General features: G+C 41.5%; 1 protein-coding gene across 6 annotated transcripts in view; it reads right to left on the reverse strand.

The window, feature by feature from the left end:
- SIPA1L1 (signal induced proliferation associated 1 like 1) overlaps positions 1 to 25,802 on the reverse strand; it is a 745,249-nt gene that overhangs the window by 227,860 nt on the left and 491,587 nt on the right. For all 6 annotated transcript variants that reach the window (XM_029598743.1, XM_029598739.1, XM_029598740.1 and 3 more), the window contains 2 exons: positions 23,224 to 23,381; positions 2,001 to 2,577 (listed from right to left, as the gene is read on the reverse strand). In XM_029598743.1, coding sequence (XP_029454603.1) covers positions 2,001 to 2,577; positions 23,224 to 23,381 — 735 coding nt within the window. The remainder of the gene's footprint in view (positions 1 to 2,000; positions 2,578 to 23,223; positions 23,382 to 25,802) is intronic.

The following is a 25,802-nucleotide window of genomic DNA, read 5'->3' on the forward strand; positions in this document are numbered from 1 at the left end:
ACAAAATTGATTAAGTGTATGGAAGGCTCACTTATGACGGAAGCCTGAACAGGTTAGAACTCTTTAGCTTAAAGAAGAAACAGAGGGAATATGACTGAAATTTATAAAATCAAGCGTGATATAGAACTAGTAAACAAGGAATGATTACTTATCTTTTCAAAATAATATTTTATTGAAAACTAGCAGATTTAAAACAAATCTAAATATTTTTTCTGTTAACGCACAATTCAGCTGTGGAACTTGTTGCCAAGTGTAGTCAAGGCCAGCCATATAGCTGGATTTAAAAGAACATAAAACATGCCATGCTGAGAAGGTCTGGATAAGTTTCTAAAAGATAGGTTCATAATCAAGTAGACATGGGGATCACCACCTTTTACAGTCAGAAGCTGGGAATAAATCTCTTCATTGGGATCTGTTGACCACTTTTTCCAAGTGAGCCAGATTGGCTTCTTGGACAGCAGACTCAAACAAACCACTGGCATTTCTTATGTTCTTAAAAGTTGAAAATTCACTATAAAGATTCAGGTTCCCTAGAGTTGGGAAACACTGGAAATCTGATGCTTTTCACTGTTGGTGTTGTTTTTATTATGAATTCCAAAACGGAATTACTCCTCATATCCCAACATCTCCCCATCAAACCCGCCATTGCTAACGATCCTGCCTATAACACCCTTCCAGCACTGCACTACGCCAGAAACCTCGGGGTTCAGATCGACCAGCAACTGAACCTCAAGAATCACATCAACACAATCCTCAAGGAGGGTTTTTACAAACTCAATGTTATGAAGAAACTAAAACCCTTACTGCACCCCAGTGATTTCCGCACCGTCATCCAAGCCACACTCTCCTCCAAACTGGACTATTGTAATTCCCTCTTCCTTGGCCTACCCTACTCCTCCATAAAACCCCTCCAAATGCTGCAAAATGCAGTAGCCAGAACCATCTCCAATGCATGCAAATATGACCATATCACCCCTATCCTCATAGACCTTCACTGGCTCCCGGTACTATCCCGTATACTCTTCAAAACCCTAACCATTACACACAAAGCCATTTTTACACCCAACTCCAACTGGCTTGATGAACCACTCCGTCCCTCATGCCCTACTCGGCCTACTAGAACCTCTAACAAAGGGAACCTCCATGAGCCCTCCCCTAAAGAAGGCCCACCTATCATCCACGAGAGATCGGGCTTTCTCCATTGCCGGGCCCACTCTCTGTAACGCACTCCCGACCAACCTCAGGCTAGAGTCATGCCCCTTGAAATTCAGATCCCAACTGAAGGCATGGCTATTCGAACAAGCCTACCCTCAGAACCATTAAGAGCCCCCCACCTAATTGCCCCCCTATGCCCGCAGACTTTCCCCATTCCTTGTACATAGTTATGTTATAATTGCAATACATTTGTTTCCAAGTTGCTTTGTGCTTGTTTTTTTTTCTCTCTCCTGCTACTACTTGTGGTTCTTTGTTCCCCCTTCCCTTTCCCCTGTTCACTGTATTTTCCATGCTATTGTTCCACTGTAAACCGATATGATGTTTTGACTAATACCAGTATAGAAAATTCTTAAATAAATAAATTAATTAAATAAATAAATAAATAAATAATGGATGTCAAATTGCGCACTGCTTATGGCTTTGGTAGTATATAAATAAAGATAAATAAAATAAAAAAAAAAAAAAAGACTACACCTAATAAAGATTTTTTTCATGTGCTTAAATCTGGAAAAATTGTCATTAAATAACAGTCAGATAATTCTTTTTTTTATACCCCTGACAAAGAATTATCTAATAATGTAACTCAATCCCTTGAGTAATTTTATTCTTACAGAATTTTAACACCATCTTGGGTCAGTAAGTTTAATTCTGTGATATTTCAGGAAGGAAAGCTCAGGAAGGAACACTACTTATTTGAATTAGGATTTCAAATTTGATGAGCTTAACTGTGAAATCATTTTACATTTTAGTTCACTGTATAAATCATTTAAGGGAAAAATACTAACCTCCAATCTCTTGACAATCTCTTTGATATCCTCAGTATTATTATTGAAGCTCCTCACAAAAATGTACTCTCCTCTCTCATAGAAGATTTTTACAGTAGTATCGTTAGAGGTCCAGCCTATCACATCTCTGCAAGAACAGTTGAATACCACACTTTTTGAATCCTGCTCAATCAGGACCACAATCTCATTGGAAATACCCAGCAGGCATTCTATTTCTACAGCACTGCTGTAATCATCAGCATGAACATTCCACACGATGGCACCAAAGCTATGGAGCTCTGCTCCTGGATAAGGTTTTGATTTTTCTTTCTTTTTTGATGCAAGTGAGATGAAGGGAAACTTTCCTGATGGGTCAATAGAGGTATTGGTGACATTCTTCTCTGCCAAGTCTTTCAAGTACTCCTGGCGGGTCCTGGTGGCCATAGCACGAAATTTCTCTGACTTATGAGCAGCGTTTTCTGCATTAATGACCTTGGCTAGCAAGAAGTCCCTGAACACTGTTGATTTAGGGAAGGTAACGCCTTTTGGAATTGGAGGGCCAAAGGAAGGCACATCTCTGGATCTGGTTACAGCAACACTACAAAAAAAAAAAGCATAGAAGAAATAAACTGAATGGAAGTCGCACTGAAAGTATATAAAGCATTCAAAGAGCTGTCTTCTAGTCAGAATGTAATTATATGCACAGCATATAATATATGTTAATGAATTATACTGTATTTTATGTATTGTACACTGTTTTGGTCAACCTCTCTAAGGCCAGGAATACAGTTTAAAAATTTGATAAATAAATTACACAAACCAATGAAAAACAATTTCAAGACACACTAAAACCTCGTACAACTGACAGGCCCATAGCCATTTTTGTTTAATGGATTTCAACATACATTTTGTCCCTTTTCAGTTGAAATAATTCAGCTTGTTTGCAGCGGTTTCCATTTTACTCTTGGGCATATCAGAACATTTCTGCATAGGTAACCTACACAGAGTAGCAGTTACAACCCTTAACATGCTGGGTAGACAGGATGGACTATTTTGGTCTTTGCTGTCATTTACTATGTAATTCAAAGGAAGTAGCAGGAGTAAGAACGGAAATTAAACCATATTTCAATGAGGGCATACTGAAGGAGATTTAAAAAAAAAAAAATAATAATAATAATAAAAATAAAAGTATGCCATGTGACGTGGCTACTGAGCCAAACCATTTCTTCCACATCGGACTGAACAATGAATCATTTTAAGTTTTTCAAAATGGAATATAACTGTAGTTTGTCACAGTTATAATATTGCCTTAAATATCATTATAGACTGAGCAGAAGGCAGTTCTGAAGCAATTTGTGATCAGTAAGAAATAATTTCAGTAGCTATATACTGTAAATTAATTGTGCCATTGTTCTAAATCTGAAGATACAGAAATGTCTAGCATAGGCTAATGAACAAATATTACTTGAATCTAAACTAAACAATATTAGCCTCAATAATGCAAGCTAGTTAAGTAAGGATGCAATATATGCTTCCACATGTAGTAATATTGGGAAGATACTGTAAACAAGCTTAGCAAACTAACAGCTCAAGTTAACTAAATTCCATATAACAAAGTGTAAGTCTGACGCACTGGAAAACTGGGTAAACTGTATATGCCTCAGTAACCATACTAGTAACCATCTCTAAGACTTCATTCTGAGTTAAGGAGTAGCCTAGTGGTTAGAGCAGCAGACTGAGAAACATGAAAGTTGGAGGTCAAATCCTGCCTCTCCCACTGATATTCCTTGTCACTTCATTCTCCATTGCCTCAGCTACAAGCTTAGACTGGGCAGAGAACTATTTACTGTATTCAGATTTAGGAAAACAAATTAAAAAATGCCCCTTATTTTCATTAGCAATGTAAGTTTACTAAAGCACTACTAAAACCACAGACCTTGAATTACTTATTATTATGGCATGGACCGTTGGTAAACACTTACTAACTATAAAATAGGTACCAGTGTGCCCAGTGTTTTTATCATTTAACCAACAACCTATGAAATTATGACCTTCATAATAGGCTTCATCGTATAGTATTAGATTCCGCTTTCACACTCCGCCTTATATTTAATCATTGGTCATGAAAAGTACATTTTTGTTTTTTTCTTTGCAACTTATCATATACTGAGTTGCACATCAAGGGATAAGTTGCAAAGAAAAAACAAACAAAAATGTACTTTTCATGACCAATGATTAAATATAAGGCGGAGTGTGAAAGCGGAACCTAATACTATACGATGAAGCCTATTATGAAGGTCATAATTTCATAGGTTCTTGGTTAAATGATAAAAACACTGGGCACACTGGTACCTATTTTATAGTTAGTTTACTAAAGCAGCCATATTGTCAAAAATTATTATACACTTGGCAGTTAAAATGATCAAAATGTGTCTCCCTTTAATTGATCTTTTAAGATCTAGGTTATTCTTCACAGCATTTGTATTCCAGAGGCAGCAGAATGTCTTTTTGGTTGGGGAATGGGAGGGAAGGGAGCAACTAAGCTCTGCCCCAGCTCCCACTGCCAATTTCTTATTTTACATTCAGACTTAGCCATTCTTTCTTACATACATTCTTTGCATAAGAACGCCCAATGCTATCTGTATATACTCCACCATACAAGCTTCAGAAAGAAGCCGTCTGGCACAATGCAAGCATTAACAGGAGCACTAGCAGTAAATCTGAGAGCTTGAGATCATATCCAGCATGCCCTCGTTTAAGAATGAGGTTCATTCTTGTCATTCTGTATGCAAGACAAATCCAATATAACTCCTGTACCTCTAATTCTTTAAATGTATAGTCTTTATCCAAAGAATCCACAGAATGAGAGCTTGAGTGTCTGTTTGAAGGAAGAGGGGGAAGAAGATAGGCGGCGAGAGAAGAAACAAAGAAAAAAAGAGACCCAGTAAAAGCAATTGGGAAAAGATCAAGAAAGGGAACATAGAAAAGAAAAGCCTAGAACCAACCAATTAGAAAAATTAGATCAGACAACAAAGGTTTTAAAAAATATATTTTGAATTTTTAGTGATTGGCATATGCTATCTTATGAAATGTGCATTATCAATGTTGTCTCTAAGGATTGGGTTGCTGTGAGTATAATATATGCCATACTGGGTCAGACCAAAGGTCCATCAAGCCCAGCATCCTGTTTCCAAATGTGGCCAATCCAAGTCACAAGTACCTGCAAGTATTCAAACATTAGATAGATCACAAGCTACTATTGCTTATTAATTACCATCATAGCAGTTTATGGATTTATCCTCTAGGAAATTATCCAAACCTTTTTTAAACCCAGTAACACCAACTGCTGTAACCACATCCTCTGGCAAAGAATTCCAGAGCTTAACTATGCACTGAGTGAAAAATAATTTTCTTTAATTGTTTTAAATGAGCTACTTGCCCCCTGGTCCTATTATCTGAGAGTAAATAACCAATTTACATTAACTTGTTCAAGTCCTTTCATGATTTTGTATACATACATATCCCTCCTCAATCGTCTTATCCAAACTGAACAGCCCTAACTTCTTTAGCCTTTCCTCATAGGGCAGCCATTCCATGCCCCTTATTTTGGTCATCCTTCTCTGCACTTTCTCCAGTGCAGCTACATCCTTTTTGAGAAACAGTGATCAGAACTGCACACAGTATTCAAGGTGCGGTCTCACCACGGAGTGATACAGAGGCATGATGACATCCTCCATTCCCTTAATAAATCCTAACATTCTGTTTGCTTTTTTGATCGCCACAGCACTCTGGGCCGACAATTTCAATGTATTATCCACTGATGCCTAGATCTCTTTTCCTGGGTGGTAACTCCTAAGATAGAACCTAACATTGTGTAACTACAGCAAGGGTTATTTTTCACTATATGCATCACTTTGCACTTGTCCACTTTAAATTTCATCTGCTACTTGAAAGCCCAATTTTCCAGTCTCACAAGGTCCTCCCTCACTTCATCACAATCCGCTTGAGATTTAACTACTCTGTATAATTTTGTTTCATCCGCAAATTTGATCTCCTCACTGGTTGTACCCCTTTCCAGATCATTTATAAATATATGAAAAAGCATCAGTCCAAGGACAGATCCCTGATGCACTCCACTGTTTACCTTTTTCCACTGTGAAAACTACTCTTGTTTCCTGTCTTTTAATCAACTTGCAATCCACAAAAGGACATCACCTCCTATCCCATGACTTTTTAGTTTTCATAGAAGCCTCTCATGCGTGACTTTGTCGAACGCCTTCTGAAAATCCAAATACACCACATCTATCAGTTCACCTTTGTCCATATGTTTATTCACCCCTTCCAAAAAATGTAGCAGATTTGTGAGGCAAGACTTCTCTTGGGTAAATCCATGCTGGCTATGTCCCATCAAAACATGTCTATCTAAATGTTTTGTGATTTTATTCTTTATAACAGTTTCCATGATTTTTCCCGGCACTTAAGTCAGACTCACTGGTCTATAGTTTCCCAGATCACCTCTGGATGATTTTAATGATTGGTTACAAATTTTTAAAAACCGGTCTGAAATTTCATTTTTTAGTTCTTTTAGAACCCTGGGATGTATACCATCTGGTCCAGGTGATTTACTACTCTTCAGTTTATCAATCAGGCCTACCACATCTTCCAGAGTCACCGTGATTTGGTTTAGTTGATCTGAATCACCACCCATGAAAACCTTCTCCGGAACAGGTATCTCTCCAATATCCTCTTCAGTAAACACTGAAGCAAAGAAATCGTTTAATCCTTTACCGCAATGGCCTTATCTTCTCTAAGTGCCCCTTAAACCCTTGATCATCCAACAGTCCAACTGACTCCCTTGTGGGCGTACTGCTTTGGACATTTTTAAAAAAGCTTTTATTGTGAGTTTTTGCCTCTATGGCCAACTTCTTTTCCAATTTTCTCTTAGTCTGTATTATCAATTTTTACATTTAACTTGCCAATGCTTATGCTTTATTCTATTTTCTTCTGATGGCTCCTTCTTCCAATTTTTGAATGAAGATCTTTTGGCTAAAATAGCCTTTCACCTCACTTTTTAACAATGCTAGTAATCGTTTTGCCTTCCCTTCCACCTTTCTTAATGCGTGGAATACATCTGGTCTGGCTTCTAGGATGGTATTTTTTTTTTTAACAATGTCAATGCCTGTTGCACACATTTTACCTTTGTAGCTGCACCTTTCAGTTTTTTTCTATTTTTCTCATTTTATCAAAGTTTCCCTTTTGAAAGTTTAGTGCTAGAGCCATGGATTTACATACTGTTCCCCTTCCAGTCATTAATTCAAATTTGATCATATTATGATCACTATTGCCAAGCAGCCCCACCACCATTACCTCTCTCACCAAATCCTGCGCTCCACTGAGAATTAGATCTAAAATTGCTCCTTCTCTCATATGTTCCGGAACCAATTGCTCCATAAAACTGTCTTTTATTCCATCCAGGAACTTTATCTCTCTAATATGCCCTGGTGTTTCACTTACCCAGTCAATACTGGAATAACTGAAATCTCCCATTATTGCTGCACTACCAGTTTGGTTAGCTTTCCTAATTTCTCTTAGCATTTCACTGTCCGTCTCGCCATTTTTGCCAGGTGGACAGTAATATACTCCCTATCCTATTCTCTTCCCCAACACACAAGGGATTTCTGCCCATAAAGATTCGATTGTACATTTAGTCTCAGGCAGGATCTGTATCCTGTTTCACTCTATGCCATCCCGGACATAAAATTGATGGGCTTTTTGCATCAAAGAAAGGATAATGAAAAACAAACATTTTTGCATATAGCAATCCAATCCATAGAGGGAACACTGCATGGGAGCTTCTTTTTGTATTTTTTTTTTCAGCATATACTGGGAGCTTTCCTGAAAATTCCAGGTCCTGCTGCAAAAGCAGGCCTAATGAAAATGTCACAGAGCTGCATGCCTAAGCAAGTGGAGCACAGGTTCTGCAGCAGTTACTAGGCTACAAAACAAACAAACAAACAAAAAGTCCATTGAGGATGCCATGGACCCTATCTCTCAGTGGCCGAAAAAGAGGTCCATCGAGACAACTGCACACTCTAACCCACCTGCCAGCTGGCTGAAATCAAAGAAATGCTGCGGGCCATACACATAACTGCTGTTGGCCACTGACAAAATCAAGAAGCTGCATAGCTGTCTGCACACAGCAATCTGCCAATAGCATGAATTAGGAGGCAGCTGTGGGACTCCCCCCCCCCCCCTCACATTCCAAGAGAGGCAGAGGACCAGGTGAAAAAGAGGAGTGTGAGGTCATTTAAGAGAGCAGGGTGCTTGTATGTATGTGTGTGAGCCTGTGTGTATGAGAGAGAGGGAGCTTGAGTGTGTGTGAGAACCTATGCATAAGAGGCCAAATGATGACCTGCTGTTGGGGTTCCCACTAACAGGAAGAAGAAAAGGACCACCGAGAGGTGGTAGGGTGAGACATGGCAGGTTGTGACAGAGGGAAGGGAAGGAGGGGAGGGGTGAGTGACAGAGGGAAGGGAAGAGTTTGAGTGGGAGAGATGGGAGGTTTAGAGTGAGGGAAAGGGTGTTGAATGTCAGAGGGAAGAGGTGGAGGTGAATGACAAAGGTGAGTGAAAGGGAAAGAAGGAGAAGTGAGCATGCAGAAGAGGAGAATGAGAAGGATGAGATAGAAGGGTGCATGTGTGTGGATGAAAGTTTGTGTATAACAGAGAGGAAGGAGAAACTTTGTGTGTTCCCTCCTCTCCTGCCCCCACCGCCATCTCCACTCCACTAATCCAGGACAATCTCAGGGTGACTGGAAATTAGAAGCTCTCAGGTATGAAGAGGGGAAAACAGTTCCCCATCAGCCTTCTGAGCTTTTCCCTTTACTACTTGACACTTACCCCCTTCCCCCCTCCCCCACTCCTCCCCTTAACCCCAGTCCTCCCCCATTTACCTCCCCACATAACCAACAACTCTTCCCTAAATCAAAAAAGAAAAAACTCTGATTCCTTCTTCCTACATTACTTAAGTACAGATCATTCCTGTTAAATTGACAAAATATAAGCCATTCACCCCAAAACATGCATATCTGGCAACTCCATCTGGTGCCGCTACCAACGCCCAAGGAAGCCTCTTCTTTGAATCAGAGCATAAAGAAAGAGGCTATAATGAAAACGTCTGGCATTACAGCAAAGTCCAGTAATAAAAAGGACTTTTTATTACTGGACATTTTATGGACTGTGACCTGAAAAATAAAATTAAAACAAACAAAAAAAAAACAACCCAGCAGCGAGACCAGGTCTTCTATCTACCGAAGTCTCCATCGACTCCTGAAGTTATGATAAAATGCAGCTGCGACTGTTGCCGCTCCTCAATCTCTCCCATTGGCAGCACACAAAAACAACACTAAGGCATCCTGATGCCATAAAAAGCTTTTCCCGGAGCGGCCAATTTGCAGTCCTGCCAGATCACATCTGTTGCTTCCATGCTGTGCATTCGCTCTGGCAAAATCCAAGCACCCTGACCCATACATCACAACTTGAACACATCGGTGGACTGACAATATCCAGAAAGTGAATGGCATCTTTAAACAAATACATACAATAAAAACAAATCCAAAAGAAAAACAAACAAAAATAAGGGTCCATATGTCCTCGTGATAGGGCCCCATCATCCCTCGGCCCAGCACATTTTTTCCTACCATCACATCAGCTGCAAGTCTAAAGTCACTCCGCTGCTTCCAAATCCATTTCAACCATTTTTTGCAGCCGCTACAGTCTCAAAAGATGTGTGTTTGATTCCTGGAGCTTATCTTCAGGCGAGCCGAATAAAGCATCACATAAGGCATGCTTTTCACCCTTAAGGCATGCATCACCTCTTGATAATCTGATCTATTCCTCTGGACCGCCTGAGAAAAGTCGTGAAAAAGGTAAATTTGATGCGTTTTATATTTCATTCTTTTGCTGGGCTTTAGCCATGACACGGGCCTTGTCCTCCTAACTATGAAACTGCAAAATTATGGCTCTAGGCTACCCTTCAAGCCCGGCGGTAGATGCCAATACCCAATGGGCCTGTTCTGTCTTCACCAGGCCTCTCTTTGAATCCAGGTCCAGTATTTCTGGAAGCCATCAGGTCTCCTCCCTCCGTTGTTTCAGGAAGACCATCTCCCCCTGTTTTCGAGGTTGTCATTTTTTCGCTAAGAGCAGTATACCTTCTGTCCAGAGACACGGGATTGTGTAAGTGAAAACGTAACCTGACACCTGTTCCAAGGTCTAGTTAACGTGGGCAGTATTTTCCTGCACGGAGAACACCAACATCGCTACCTTCTCAACTACGACAGCCAATTTAGAATTAAATTTATAAGTAATTTTTTAAGAAAAATACTTAAACATACTACATAATGCTTTAGTGCTGTCTGACGGGGTTGGCAGCGCAGGCCATTCTTCTCCTGACTCACCTTTGTTCACACTCAATTTCTGTACAGAACGCTGTGGTTTGCCTGATTTTTCAGCCCACATAGCTGGAATAGAATTTTTAGACATCTTAAAGTCCTATTAGAATTATATTCAAGGTGAGAAAACTGAAAATATATTAAAAAAATAATGAAGGCTGAGGAAGCTGAGCTGAAGCACGTCTGCCCTCTAGGTTTGCCTCACATGACCCTATATTTCCACCATTTCTTACTCTCTCTCTCCATACATTGCTCCTCATCACCTTTTGATTTCACTATAACACGTCTGGTCTCTCTTTCTCTGATATATTCCTCACTTTACCTCTGACAATCCTTTCTTTCACTAGAACATATGCTTTTCTTATTTCTTTCTTCATTTTTCTGTTTCAACAGATATTCATCCCTGTGTTCCCTTTTATGGGATTTTTTATACTTCTTGAATGCTGTTCTTTTTGCTTGTATTTTTTTCAGCCACCTCCTTTTTCTTCTTCCTCATGTTTACTTTTCTAATGTATAGATTTGTTGCCTTTGTAATAATTCCTTTTAATTTGGCCCACTGTTTTCCATCACAGGTATGTCCCCATTTTGACAAAGTCCGTATTTGTGAAATTCAAAATTTGTGTCTTTGTGTGACTTCTCTGTATCCTATTTGCGATATCGAACCATACCGTCTGATGATCACTGGTGCTCAGGTGAGCCCCTACCTGAACATTAGAGGCATTATACCCATTAGTGAACACTAGATCGAGTATCGTACCCTCCCTCATAAGTTCCATTACCATTTGTTTGAGCAGAGCCCCTTGAAGGGCATCCACTACACCTCTATTTCTTGTAGATTCTGCAGATTGAAATCTCCAATGAGCAACACTTCTCCTTTCTTTCCCACCTTTTGATGTCTTCAATCAGATCTCTGTCCAGATCTTCAGTTTGAGTTGGTGGCCTGTAGATCATACCAGTAAAAATGGAAGCACCATTTAAAAAAAAAAAAAATGTTTATGACAGTCCATAATGCTTCTTCTCTACCCCATGTCCATTGCAATTCAGTTGCTTGGATATTGTTTGTCTGTCTTCTCTGTTCTTAACAAGTTATTGCCTGGGATGGCTGTATCTCAATTATGAGACTCAGTTATTTGTAATCCCTTGATTCAAGGACCACTTGTGTTGGTGCAGTATTCTACCGAGACAGTCCACCAATGTATTCTGGATTCTTGGAAGGTAAATCACCAGGAAATGTGCATTTTGATGGCCAGCCCAAGACCAGATTTGGAGAGCATCCTCACAAAACACATATGCACCTGTGCTTCCTCTTTTTTTTTTTTAGTAGAGAACATGGCTACCTGGTTGTCTATCTGAATCAAGATTCTGTATCATGAGAGCAGGTGAGAGAAAGGCCTTAGTGAATAATTAATGGCATATATGTAAATTAATGGCATGTGTGTAAATTAATGTCTCAGCATCCCTATCTTTATGTGCCTACTGTAAACCGTTGTAATGGAAGCTACTTAACAACGGTATAGAAAAGACTTAAATAAATAAATATGGCTTCAGAAGGTTAGAACATAAGAACATAAGAAATTGCCATACTGGGTCAGACCAAGGGCCCATCAAGCCCAGTATCCTGTTTCCAACTGGTCAATCCAGGTTACAAGTAACTAGCAAGTACCCAAAAACTAAGTATATCCCATGCTACTGATGCTAGCAATACCGTGGCAGTGACTATTTTCTAAATCTACTTCATGGAGTGCCCCCTAATCCTCCTATTATCCAAAAGAGTAAATAACTGATTCACATTTACCTGTTCTAGACCTCTCATGATTTTAAGGATCTCTATCATACCCTCCCCCCCCTTCCTCAGCTGTCTCTTCTCCAAGCTGAACAGCCCTAACCTCTTTAGTCTTTCCTCGCAGGGGAGCTGTTCCATCCCTTTTATCATTTTGGCCACTCTTCTCTGTACCTTCTTCAACGCAACTATATCTTTTTGGAGATGTGGCGACCAGAATTGTACACAGTATTCAAGGTGTAGTCTCACCATGGAGCGATACAGAGACATTATGACACTTTACGTTTTATTCACATTCCCTTCCTAATAATACCTAACATTGTTTGCTTTTTTGACTGCCGCAGCACACTGAGCAGACGATGTCAATGTATTATCCACTATAATGCCTAGATCTCTTTCCTGGGTGGTAGCTCCTAATATGGAACCGAACATCATGTAACTACAACATGGGTTATTTTTATCTATATGCATCACCTTGTATTTATCCACATTAAATTTCATCTGCCATTTGGATGCCCAATTTTCCAGCCCCACAAGGTCCTCCTCTGAATTATCACAATCTGCTTGTGGTTTAACTACTCTGAATAATTTTGTATTATCTGCAAATCTGATTACCTCACTTGTCATATTCCTTTCCAGATCATTTATAAATACATTGAAAAGCATGGGTCCCAGTACAGATCCCTGAGGCACTCCACTACCCACCCCCTCCACTGAGAAAATTGTCCATTTAATCCTATTCTCTATTTCCTGTCTTTCAACCAGTTTGTAATCCATGAAAGGACAATGAAACCTATCCCATGACTTTTTACTTTTCCTAGAAGCCTCTCATGAGGAACTTTGTCAAATGCCTTGTGAAAATCCAAATACACTATATCTGCCAGTTCACCTTTATCTACATGTTTATTAACCTCTTCCAAAAAATGTAGCTGATTTGTGAGGCAAGACTTCCCTTGGGTAAATCCATGCTGTTTGTGTCCCATCAAAACATGTCTAAATGTTTTGTGATTTTATTCTTTATAACAGTTTCCATGATTTTTCCTAGCACTTAAGTCAGGCTCACCGGTCCATAGCTTCCCGGAGCCCTTTTTAAATATTGGGATTACATTAGCCACCCTCCAGTCTTCAGGTACAATGGATGATTTTAATGATAGGTTACAAATTTTAACTAATACATCTGAAATTTCATTTTTTAGTTCCGTTTTGGTTAAGCTATGTTTGGGTGGATTCTTGGGTACTGTGGCAGATGACCATGCCCACGGGGAGGAGCCCCGTGAGGCGCCACAGTACTGGGCTAAACGCAGACGCATAAACACAGAGTTTAGTTCTTTTATTAAACAGCTTGTGGTGTACTACCAGAGGTGGCAGTAGTGAGGTAGTCTGGAAGTAGCAGTCTCAGGACCCTCGGCAGAGGGGACCCATCTCACCCCGTTGGTATAGGGGAATTTCGGTGCAGGTTTCCCAGCAAGGTAGTACTGTGGATGAGGTAGACTGAGGGTTAGATTACTCACTAGATGATTGCTGTTGGTATGCGATTCCACCATGTTGAAGAAGTTAGGTAGTGGCACAGAGGCAGGGAGAGCAGGCCCTCAAGGAGCGAGTACTTGATCCCTGTAAGGCATCTGAAATGAAGCTGAAGGCCCCCGAGGAGCTGGTACCCAGGTTAGCAATACCCCGAAGGGCAGAGAGAGAGCTTCCAGCAGCAGCACGGAAGTGGCAGCGTAGCTTAGAACCGGTCGAAACCAGTCCTTTCTAACTCAACGAGCTAGAAACTTAGTACAGGCTATATACCTGGATGGCGTGACGTCAGTAAAGGGGAACATCCCCAAGGTTCGCGCCAATGCTGGAATAAAGACATGGGTGGCATGCGCGCACCCTAACAGGCCCTTGGGTGGAGCATGGTGGGAGGCAGCACCATAGCCATTCCGGGGACGCCGGAGAGCTCAGCTTATAGACACGGTGGAAGCCATTTTCCCTAGGGATGTGGGAGGAGCTGTGAACAAGGTGAGGCAAACGGGGTGAAGCAGTCTAGCACCGATGGATGCAACAAGTTCCTTCAGAACCCTGGGGTGTATACCATCCAGTCCAGGTGATTTACTACTCTTCTGTTTGTCAGTCAGGCCTACCACGTCTTCTAGGATCACCATGATTTGGCTCAGTCCATCTGAATCATTACCTATGAAAACCTTCTCTGGAATGGGTATCTCCCCAACATCCTCTTCAGTAAACACCGACGCAAAGAAATCTTTTAATCTTTCCGCAATGACCTTATCTTATCTAAGTGCTCCTTTAACCCCGTGATCATCTAACAGTCCAACTGACTCCCTCACAGACTTTCTGCTTCAGATATATTTTTAAAAGCTTTTACTGTGAGTTTTTGCTTCTATGGCCAACTTCTTTTCAAATTCTCTCTTAGCCTGTCTTATCAATGTCTTACATTTAACTTGCTAACACTTATGCAAGTTGGATTGCCCCTAGTGGATGGTTCTCCACTAGGGGCCATTACCCTTGGGCCACACCACACACCTGAGGACCTGCCAATGAATGCAGTGAATAGGAATGTATGCACAACTGTGTTTCAGAACCAGAGCACATATCCAATCTGTTGGTCGAATAAAGGGAAGGATTGGAGAAAGTAGTGCTTAAACAACTGGATGATTTTTTACTGGCTCAAAAATTTCTAGATGATTTTCAATCTGGTTTCCAGAAATCTTATGGTATGGAGAGACTTAATGTAATTGCTGGATAATTTACATAAAACACTGGATCATGGAGAGAGGACTTTTGTTTTTCTTCTGGATCTGACCGGGGCTAGAAAGATTGGTCTTACAACAGTTTGAGTCCTATTTGTGTGGAAGGCCTCAGTTTCATATGGGTGTGTCTCAGTCCTTGGTGTTCCCTTGTGAAGTTCCTCAGGGCTTGGATTCTTGCACCTGGTTTAATTAATATTTTTATGTGCTCATTATGCAGCCTGTTATCACTATCTGTTGAGTACTATCTTTTTGCAGATGATGATCAGTTTATATTTCCAGTGAAGAATGGAAGAATAGAAGAGAAGAACTTTATTAATGAATGTTTGGACATAATTGGAAAATAGTCTAAATAGACAAGTTGAATCCTAGTAGATTTGAGGTTTTATGAATTGGTTTACCTAACATAAAATCAGATTTAGTTTTTTGTTTACTCATCAGCCAACACCTACAAGAGTGGTTTGTAACCTAGAGATATGGCTTTATTCAGATTTGTTGTTATCTGACCATATAACCTTTGTAGCAAAGACTGCATATTTTTATCCAAGAGTTTTTGGCAGATTCATTACCTGTGTCACCATGATCTAAAAAAAAACAAACAAAAAAAAAAACCCATACAAGCATCGGTAATTTTGAGACTTGATTTTTGCAATATGGTTTTCTTGGGTTTTCCCAATTATTTAGCGACTCAGCTTCAGTTAATTCAGAAGACTATGGCAAGATATGATTGGAGGTCTGAAAGTAAGAGTGTTTCCTTTAAGTTTCATAAGTTACAATATTGGATTGAAGTCAGTGTATGTGTTTTAAGATGTTAGTTTTAAGTATATTGTGGAGCCTGCACAATCAGGCTTCACAATATGCTTAAAAAAATTCAGAAATGTGTTACAGACTGTGTGCTTCATTCTTCTCAGCAGAAATTTTTGGTAGTTCCAACAGTTAGGGAAATTAAACTAGAGAAACATCACTCTCAAATGTTTTCAGAGGTAGTAGCCCCAAAGAACTGGAATCTTCTTCGTTTTGAGTTGAGAAATATGTAGGATTTATATTTTCGAAAATCGCTAAAGGCATGGTTGTTTGCTCAAGCATTTGCCTAACCTGACAGTTGATTGGGTGGGTTTGTCTGAAGAGGCAAACTGTAGTTTATTTTAGTCCTTGATTAATGAAATTTGACATGTTTTAATGCTGTATTTCTGTTTCTGATGTTTTATTTGTATGTTTTATTACATGTATTGTAAATTGCTTTGAGATTGGATGGAAGGCGATAAAAAAAAAAATGATAATCTAGAGGGAGCTCATCTTTATCCTCTCCCGAACTAACAAGCTGTTCAGCTTCCATAAATCCAGGATAGGTCTCAAGAATAGATCCCCTGGCCACACTTCTATAAAGAGAAAAGCTCAATCACGTTCTGTTGAATGACAGACCACTTCCAACTATAGTTGGGTAGACTGAGTGGTATTGGAGCTGAAGCAGGAAAACCATTGTGGCAGAGAAGGAAGGCGAGAGAAGAGCATGAGAAAACCATATTCCATAGTTTTCAGGATGCACTTGTTCCCTGGTGACAGATTCACTCCAGAAGGAAGGACTGGACCCTTCCCTGCACTGGAGGAGGTGGGCCTCAAGGACATCAAAAACTGGTCCCAGGCTTAGACTGCAACTGCTGCTGACATCTCTCCCTCTAATAGTGGGAAGTTTCTGGAGTGGGAGGAGCTCACTGACATTTGAAAAAGTGGAGGGAAATTTTTTGGAAAAACTGACCTTTGTAGGAAAAGTTCCATCGATGACTGGTCCTCCCCATTGCTGCTAATAACACTAGGATAGTTTGATGCTCCTTAATCACAGTCACTTTCTCTTGCACATCTTTACGAAGGTCACTTGCTTGCAACCATGCAAGCCTTTGAGCTCCTGTAGAAGCAGCTAAAGTCCTGGCAATAGTGTCTTTAGGGTAAAAGCCAGTGACCCTAAACAAGGATTTGCATAATTGAACCTCAGCTTGCAGCCATGCGCAAACACACTGAACCAAAGTGTAGGCCTAAGCTCACAAACATGGAGTCTTTAGCCACATGATGATCTTGGCAACTTCATATGGGATTATGAATCACACAGAGGAGAAGAAACTGCCATTGTTCTTCCCTATCAGACATCTCTCTACGCCTCACAATGTGCTAGCACACTCCATATGAACTGTGAGCAAGTCTTTGGTGAAAAGTTTGTATCTAGACATCAAATCAGCTATGAAGCGGGTATTGTTCAGGAAATGTTCGCTGATTAACATCATTACCAGGATTGAGAATATTCACATGCAAGTGGACTCAGGCGACATCATTAGCACATCACCAATCCTGTGTCTATAATGGTGGTGATATTCAAGCAAGATCACTGCTGGATCCTAGTAAACTGAATTTGCAATGACATTCTGAGAAAAAGACCTATTGCGCTTCAGAAAAAGTGCAGTTGCTTACCTGTAACAGGTGTTCTCTCTAGGATAGCAGGATGTTACTCCTCACATGTGGGTATCATCATTAGATGGAGTCCAGCATGGAAAAATTTTGTTAAAGTTTCTGAAGCTTTGACTTGCACACTGAGCATGCCCAGCATACCACTATCCACGCGTCACATGAGGTCCCCCTTCAGTCTTTCTTTTTCCGCGGTGCAGGTTTGTGGAGCTCTGCTTTATTTTTGCCTTTTGTGCTTGACAAGCAAATTTTTTCCTGTTCCATCCTCTGATCCCCCTTCGCGGTCAGTGCCTCCTCGGTGCAGTAGGTTAAAAATCTTTTTCTCCTGCTTCTTTGTGGTCGATTCCCGGCATTCAGCTGCTCGGTGGCAGCTGGTCATCGACCACATGTTGGGTATTTTTCCATGGTGTCATCCGGCTTTCATCAGTGCCTGCGGACCATGTCTATCACAGATCTGCATGAAGTTTGCATCCTCTGCCTGGGGGCTTTGCACAACATCAGAGGGTGTCAGCTGTGTGATCAGATGACCCCCAAGGGCCATCGTGCACACCTCGACGAGATGGAGAAACTTTTCAGTTCCAAAAAGGCTGCTCCATCCACACCCGCATCAGAGTTGTCGATACTGGGGGTTGAGGGGAGCCTCTCGATATGCTCCCTCTTGCTGCTAACTCCTACTGAGTCTTTGAAGGATCGTGGGAACGGTGATCATTCTTCTATGATAATCACTGGTTTCCACGACATCTGGATCCTCTGCCTCCTTGGCGCAGGGTAAAGACCGGGCCAAGCACCATGGGAGATCCAGCAAACATAGACACCAGCCGCTGTCTGTGAGCGGCACAGGTTCACTACCGGCAGCTACCATATTGCCACCAAAGTGACCCCGTGCCTCGGAGGCCCCATCCTCTGATATACCCAGGAGTCCCCCCACCGATTTTGGTGCTGGGTACAGTGCCTCCCCAGAGAATCGAGGAAGAGCCGGTGATGCCTCACCCCACTCCTTCAGTCCTCACATCACCAGACATGGACCGCAGGGTGCAGACTGTGGTGCTCGGAGCTCTACGAAGCATCGAGCTGCCCGTGCCACTGGCTCCCATGTTGGTGCCAGAGCCTCCGCTGTCTATTCTCCCACCTCTGCTCGAGCATCTGGACATCCTGTTAGACGCCCTACCGACACAATCTGTGCCTGAGGGTCCTTCAGTTCCCTAGCGGCCACTGATGCCCCCCTCAGGAGAGATTCCCTATCATCGGATACTCCAATGAGGAAGACATGGCCACATCTGTTTCCTTCTGCATTTCCAGTCTAATTTACCCTGTTGGTCACTTCCATGTTTGGTCACTAAAAGTTATAATTCAATACAATATTGAGATGTGTTTCTTTTAATACTGGTGTATGTTTATTGTAACCCACTGAGAGCTGTGGATTAGTGAGCTATGAATCTTATAGACAGACTGTGGGTTTTCTCAGGACCTTTTGCTAAGGGATTTTTCCCTAGAGGATTTTCTTCCCCAGAACTTGGACTGTTGCAACTCACTATACCTGCGAACTAAGCAAGCTTAAGACAGAGTTCCGTGCTCAGCATAGCCTGCTCCTTTAACCTTGGGGTAGTTGCCTTGTCATACTTGACAATTTTATTCCCTGAAAGAACTTTGACAAGCCAAGTCCTTCTTTATCCTGTTCCTGCCAGAATGCCTCATAGAAATGTCTGTGAGACCTCTGGGTTCAATTTTTCTGTCATTTGTCTATTGGGGGCTGCTGGATCCCCCATGTAACGCTATGAGACAGGTCCTGGATTTCTTCAGAACTGTGACCTGCCAATAGTTAAGGGTGAGAAACTGGCTTAATTAATGTTTCAGCTGTGTTAATTAGATTGGCATTGTGTACTTGTCAAGTGCAAGTTGACTGGAGATTATGCATGAATTTATGCTCATTTTTCATGCCAGTACTTTACTCTGTAAAACCTAGAAGCTTAAAAACAAAACTACAATTTACCATATTAAATCTTGTATATTTATGCTGCCATTATAAAACTGACTGATTACCTCACAAAAGTGTAAGCAACTGCTCTCTTAAAGCTAGTGAATTTGTATCATAAGATTATCAATTACATCTGTTAATCATTTGTAGCCACAATAAAGCTTCATTTGCAGAATGAATAAGATGCTTTTCACATTATTCCATGTTCTTCTAGTCTTGACAGAAGTGTGCCTGTCTAGGGTCTGACAATTCTGTCAAAGGCTTCAGCTTTTGCACACATTTGTGCAAATAATGCACCATGAAAAGCCTCTCTCCCCCATCAAGTCAAAATATAATTTAAGCAAAGGTTCCCAAACATAAGGTCACTCCATCTCACATCTTAACCCTACATCTGCCCCTAGCTAGGGGCAGCTACATCTGCGCCTAGCTGAAACCCCATACCTACCAATCTTATCACGGCTGGGAGTTTGGAACTAGAGTCCTGGCACATGTAACGTTGTTTGGACAGCAATGTTGATAGCATAAGCTGGTAAAGCAAAGCTAAACGCACAGGGAGCCAGGTAGTACACTGCTCTAAGTGTGGGAGCAGCAGGGTTAGGGTGGGGAGAGGATGATCTTATAATTGGGGACCTTCCATTACAATATGTCTTGGGTGGGGATTGGGGGGGGGCGTTGGCTGGCAGGGCAAGTATGATTTTACTGGGCTAGGGGTCTGGGCTGATAGGTCTGCTCAGAATCCTTTTTTAGAATTATTATTATTTAAGTGCTTCTTAGCCAATACTTTTAATATAGCCAGTTAAGTTCCCCCCCTCCCCCCCCAAAAAAAAAACCCAAAAAACCTTTACCTCAGTTCCTGCGATCTTATAAAGATAGCCAAATAAATTATTCAGCTAACTCCAAATATCGGAGTTGGCAGAATGTGTTATTCGGCTATCTCATCTCCATCTTGGAATGCGCCCAAAACACTTACCATTTATTCAGATAAATTTTATCCAAATAATTGACTCTGATTTTCAAATTTGGCATTTATCCAAATATCTGCCTTTGAATACTGACCTCAGTCTGGGCCTGATTTTAAAAAGCATTTACATGCTTAAACTTGGGTTTTACACGTGTAAATGCACTTTACTTGAGCAAGTGGGCTTTTGAAAATTGCTACAATATACGCCATTAAATTGTCCATAAGATTTACTTGTGTAAGTGCACTTTACTTGAGTAAATGGCTTTTGACAATTGCTACAATAGTATGTGTCACATTTACCCATGTAACTCCTTTGAAAATTACCTCCTGTGTGTTTGAACTTGGTAAAGTATTTTGTGTATTTTTTTTTTAAAGTTTGAAATGTAATTCTGTAAGTTTTTTCCATTTACGCTTATTTAAAAAATGTTCCACATCTTTTCAACTTCCCTGTTATATTTCTCATTTTAGATGCCTATCCCATAATTTACTTGTCAGTACTTCCTATTTTTATCTTGGCAGCACTTCTGCTTTCTCTGAGCTATCAGACAGTCTCATTATCCAGACAATGGCAGAAAATCAAACTTCCACAACTACTCCACGGGTAGAATCTACAATATAAATGGGCTCTGACCCAGTACAGCGCAGCTCTGCCCGTCGTGCCGCGCATGCGCGGGCGAGAGAGCACTTCGGGCAGAGCACGTCGGTCAGAGCGGAGTGGCGCCGGGAGGAAATGGAGCCGTGTGAGGGCTGCGGTGAGGCGCGTGCGCACGAGAGAGAGAGAGACCCACAGAGCACGACGTTCAGAGCTCAATGTGCAATACAGAGCGGTTCTGATGGACGTGCTGCGCATGTGGGGGCGATAGAGCACGTCGGCCTCACAGTAAAGGGAAACAAACGCAAACATGGACTCACCAGCAGCAGAAGGGCTGTATCCCAGGCCCTACCAGCTGCACAAAGATGATGTCAGAGACCAAGGTAGGAAGGGACTAGAAGGAGGAGGATAGTAAGAGGAAAGGGGAGGGCCACAGTAGGTGGAGGAGGAGGAGTGGGAGAATAAGGAAGAGAAGGGTGCTGGGCAGGTGAGGCGCAGTGAGTGCAAGGGGAGTGTAATGGAAGAATGAGGGGAGAGGGGGGCTGCAGGGGCAGACCAGCGGGTGATAGAATGGGAAGGGGCTGCAGGAGAGGACCTGTGGAAGAAAGGAGGAACATTGGAAGAATGAGAGATGAGGAGCAGAGGGAAAGTGAGAGGGGGTTGGGGAGATGGGGCAGCAGGAGAGTAAGAGGGGAGGGGAGCTGGAAGAGGGAGCATTGGGTGCAAGGGGAGTGCAAAGGGAGAGAGGGTGGAGGGGGAAGAGGATTGTAAGAAGAAAGGGGAGGGCCAGAGGAGGTGGAGTGGGAGAATAAGGAAGAGAAGGGTGCTGGGCAGGTGAGGAGCAGTGAGGGAAGGGGAGTGTAATCGAAGAATGAGGGGAGAGGGGAGCTGCAGGAGAGGACCTGTGGAAGAAAGGAGGAACATTGGAAGAATGAGAGATGAGGAGCAGTGGGAAAGTGAGAGGGGGTTGGGGAGATGGGGCAGCAGGAGAGTAAGAGGGGAGGGGAGCTGGAGGAGGGAGCATTGGGTGCAAGGGGAGTGCAAAGGGAGAGAGGGTGGAGGGGGAAGAGTACACATCCTGACACCTCCACGCACAGCGCTTAGCTGGCATTTGGAACAAACATCTCGCCGGTTTTAACGGGCTTAACGGCTTGTATTCAATAAATGATAGTTTTAAACATTTATCAAAAGTGAAATTCTAAATAATCCCATATAATCAGGGCTCCCCAAACTTGTCTTTGGAACCCCAGCCAGTTGGGCTTTCAGGCTACACAATTAATACGTATAGATAAATTTGCATACATTGGTTATCCTGAAAGCCCAACTGGTTTTGAGATCATCAGAACAGGTTTGGGAAGCTTTGCAATTTTCTTTTTTTCCCTCCAATACATACATCAGGGCCTCATAACTCTTATCACTAAATTACACATATTCTAAAGGCCTGCAATCAGCATGAAGTAGGTACCCTTCACACACTCATGTGCTTGAGTGCCATAATGTCTAGTATCTGACCTACTACTGAAAAAATAATGCTAGTTAGAAGTCCACAAATACATTAATGTATATAATCCATAACAGACTGTACAATGACTTGCTTGCACATGAAATCTCATTATCAAAACAGATTATAAAAGCAAATAATGACAACAAGGTCTACCTAGTTTGCCCTAGGTTTACTCTGACTATATCTATCACTATTTATTTAAACAATTTTATATTCCTCTTCTTCCACTTCTATACCGCTACTTGACACATGTAATGCTGTACAAAAACCCATAAGAGACCGTCCTTACCCTCGGTAGAACTTACAATCTAATCAAAGCTATATAATCTAATTTAAGATATTTTAATGTGGTATACTTCAGCCACACCTACAATGGCATATAGTATTTATCAATCTGGGTGTGATTTCAGGTATAATCCTATTTTGCATTGTTGGGTTTTTTTTATTTTTCTTTGCTAAATGGAATTTCTTTAAATTTAAAGTTAATTTAGTGCCACACTGACAGCAATGGAAAATTAATTCCTGTACTTATCCACAGATGTGCATGATGAATTAGTTTAAAACCCTTGCCTTTCCAACTAATCTTTGTCAACATATGTGAACTGTAATGACTCTTACTGCCTTTGCCAAAATGTTTCTCTCTGCATATGCCTGAAGTTGAGTGTATCAGGCCATAATTCAAAACAAAACGCTTATAGTGAATATGTACGGATTCACAAAAATTCATATTAAAAATAAAACAAGCAAACCAAGCCTGAAGAGCCCAGGGAAACAGATACCTGTAACAGACGCTGTCAGTGCAGGGATTGTGTGTCCTCACAATGACAAAGACATGTTGGAAGTGAGAACGTATGTTCTTCGGGCTGAATGATTGTGCTCCTGGTTCCTGGAAAACTATTGTTACGATATCGTTTCCAATGTGACGTTTCCTCAAGAGCTACAAAGACAAGATATTAAGACTTTAGGTTCAAGGCCTATATTTTTGCAAGAAATTATATGCTGAACAATGTCATGGCAGGAAAAAAAAAAAAGATACAAAAACGTAAACCAAAGTACCAAAAGTAAGAGTTAAAGAAGGTACGTCTAAGAAAAATGATTGCCAGGATTTTTGTAAAACTACACTGATGTACAATGTGGGCTTTAAAGTTTCTTTTATTCTGAAAGATGATTTAATCTTCACTTTAACTGCTGGAAAGGAAGCTTAAAACTGTGTGTCTACTTTTCAAGTGAATGCAAGTGAACTGTAAACACAAGGTTAACAATCCCCACAGTGTGTACCTCTAACACTACTTAACTAAAGAGGGTTCACAGTTTCTTACGTTTATATTTGGAGGGAGTTCAGGTTTCAAGAAAATATCAGAAAGGCTCTGTTGTATCAGAGTAGATATGTTGCTACGCACAAAACATGAACCCAGCTGTTTAACTGAATTTCTGTTTTAAATTTAACTATTTATTAAAGACATTTCCCTAAATGGTACAAAGAAAATAAATATTTTATGTGCATATTTAATAACACATTAATACCATATTCTTAAAGCTATTTTCCTATTAGTTACTCTTCTTGATACATCACAAGTGGAGGAGTAGCCTAGCAATTAGAGCAGCAGGCTTGTGAACCAGGGAAGCCAGGGTACAAATCCCGCTCACACTCCTTGTGACCTTGGGAAAGTCACATAGAAACATAGAAATGATGGCAGAAGAAGACCAAACGGCCCATCCAGTCTGCCCAGCAAGCTTCATACTTTTCTTTTTTCTCATTCTTATCTGTTTCTCTTGGCTCTTAGTAACCTTTTGGTTCTATTTCCCTTCCACCACTACCATTAATGTAGAGAGTAGTGTTGGAACTGCATCTAAGTGAAATATCTGGCTTAATTAGTTAGGGGTAGTAACCGCCGCAATAAGCAAGCTACACCCATGCTTATTTGTTTACCCAGACTATGTAATTCAGTCCTTGATGGTTGTTGTCTGTATATAGATCCACTTTTCTTCATTCCCCCTGCCATTGAAGCAGAGCGCTATGCTGGATATGCGTGAAGTATGTCTTTCTCCCCTGCCCTCTTTGCCTCAGGTACAAACATGGGGACAGAGAAATACTTATAGAACCTGTCAGCCAATTCAAAGCCAACTGCAAGTGTCAAAAGGCAAAATATAAATTTAAAAAATCAATAATACAGATTCAATTTTGAGCAAAATTAGAGCAATATGCGTGAAAAATAAAAAGACTACTTGCACAATTTTGAAATCATGCATCAGTTTCTGAAAGATTTACCATTTTTAAATATAAAAATGTAAACACTGGGGGGGGCGCTGTTCGCCACGAAACAAGATGGCCGCTTGATTCACTCGCTCCTATCTCCCCCGGGACTAAAACACTCAAAACCTTGGTTTTGCTCTGGCTATTCGAGACCTACAGCCGCTAACCTTGTCCGAAAACCCGGCCTGATGACTTCTAAGAGAAGAAGCGACTTACAAAAATTTTCGTTTACCCGCTCGGTGCCGGAAATACATAGCGCAGGCCCTGATCCCACGGGGTGCATGGAGGCGGCAGAGACAGAAGTGGAATCCGATGCCCCGATTCTTTCGCCGCAGGCGACTGTCTCTTCGACGCCTTCTATTGCAGATTTGCCCACGAAAACAACCATGCGCGAGTGGTTTATCGAACTGCGCGCTGAAAACAAAGCCCACAAGGAAGAACTGCTCGCATCCTTTTCTGAGCTCCGTGATGACCTCATGGCCCTAGGGCACCGGGTAGATGAATTGGAATTGTGGGTCGAGGACCAAGAGCATACTCTAAAAGAACTATCACTACACGATATGGAAACTAAGACCGAGTTAGCAACTTTAGAGACCAAAATTGAAGACCTAGAGAACAGGTCTAGGCGTTCAAATATTCGCCTTCGGAGCATCCCAGAAACGGCGGCCTTTGCGGACAGTATGGCTACCGCCAAGAGCTTCTGCACGTTTCTGCTGCTGCAAGTGAGTACTGAATCGTGTCGCACCAAGGAGGAGATTTTGGCATCTCTCGCGATTGAGAGGGCTCACAGGGCTCTGGGGCCCCGTCGGGGTGATCAGCCCAGAGATATTATTTTAAATTTCAACAGCTTCACGCAAAAAGAATCGGTGCTGGCTGCTGCCCGAAAGCAACGGCAATGGTCCTGGGAAGAGCAAGAGGTTGCGGTCTTTCAGGACTTAGCGGCAAGCACACTTAAAAAGCGATACGATCTGCGGCCGGCCACGGAAGCGCTTCGCCAGGCTGAAATTCGATATAGGTGGAATTTCCCGTTTGCCCTGACTTTTCAATATGGCGGAAAATCCTATCGGGTGCAGAACATGGCGGATGCTGCGACTGTCTTTTCGG

This window comes from Rhinatrema bivittatum, chromosome 4 (genome assembly GCF_901001135.1).
Source record: "Rhinatrema bivittatum chromosome 4, aRhiBiv1.1, whole genome shotgun sequence".
Lineage (NCBI taxonomy): Eukaryota > Metazoa > Chordata > Amphibia > Gymnophiona > Rhinatrematidae > Rhinatrema > Rhinatrema bivittatum.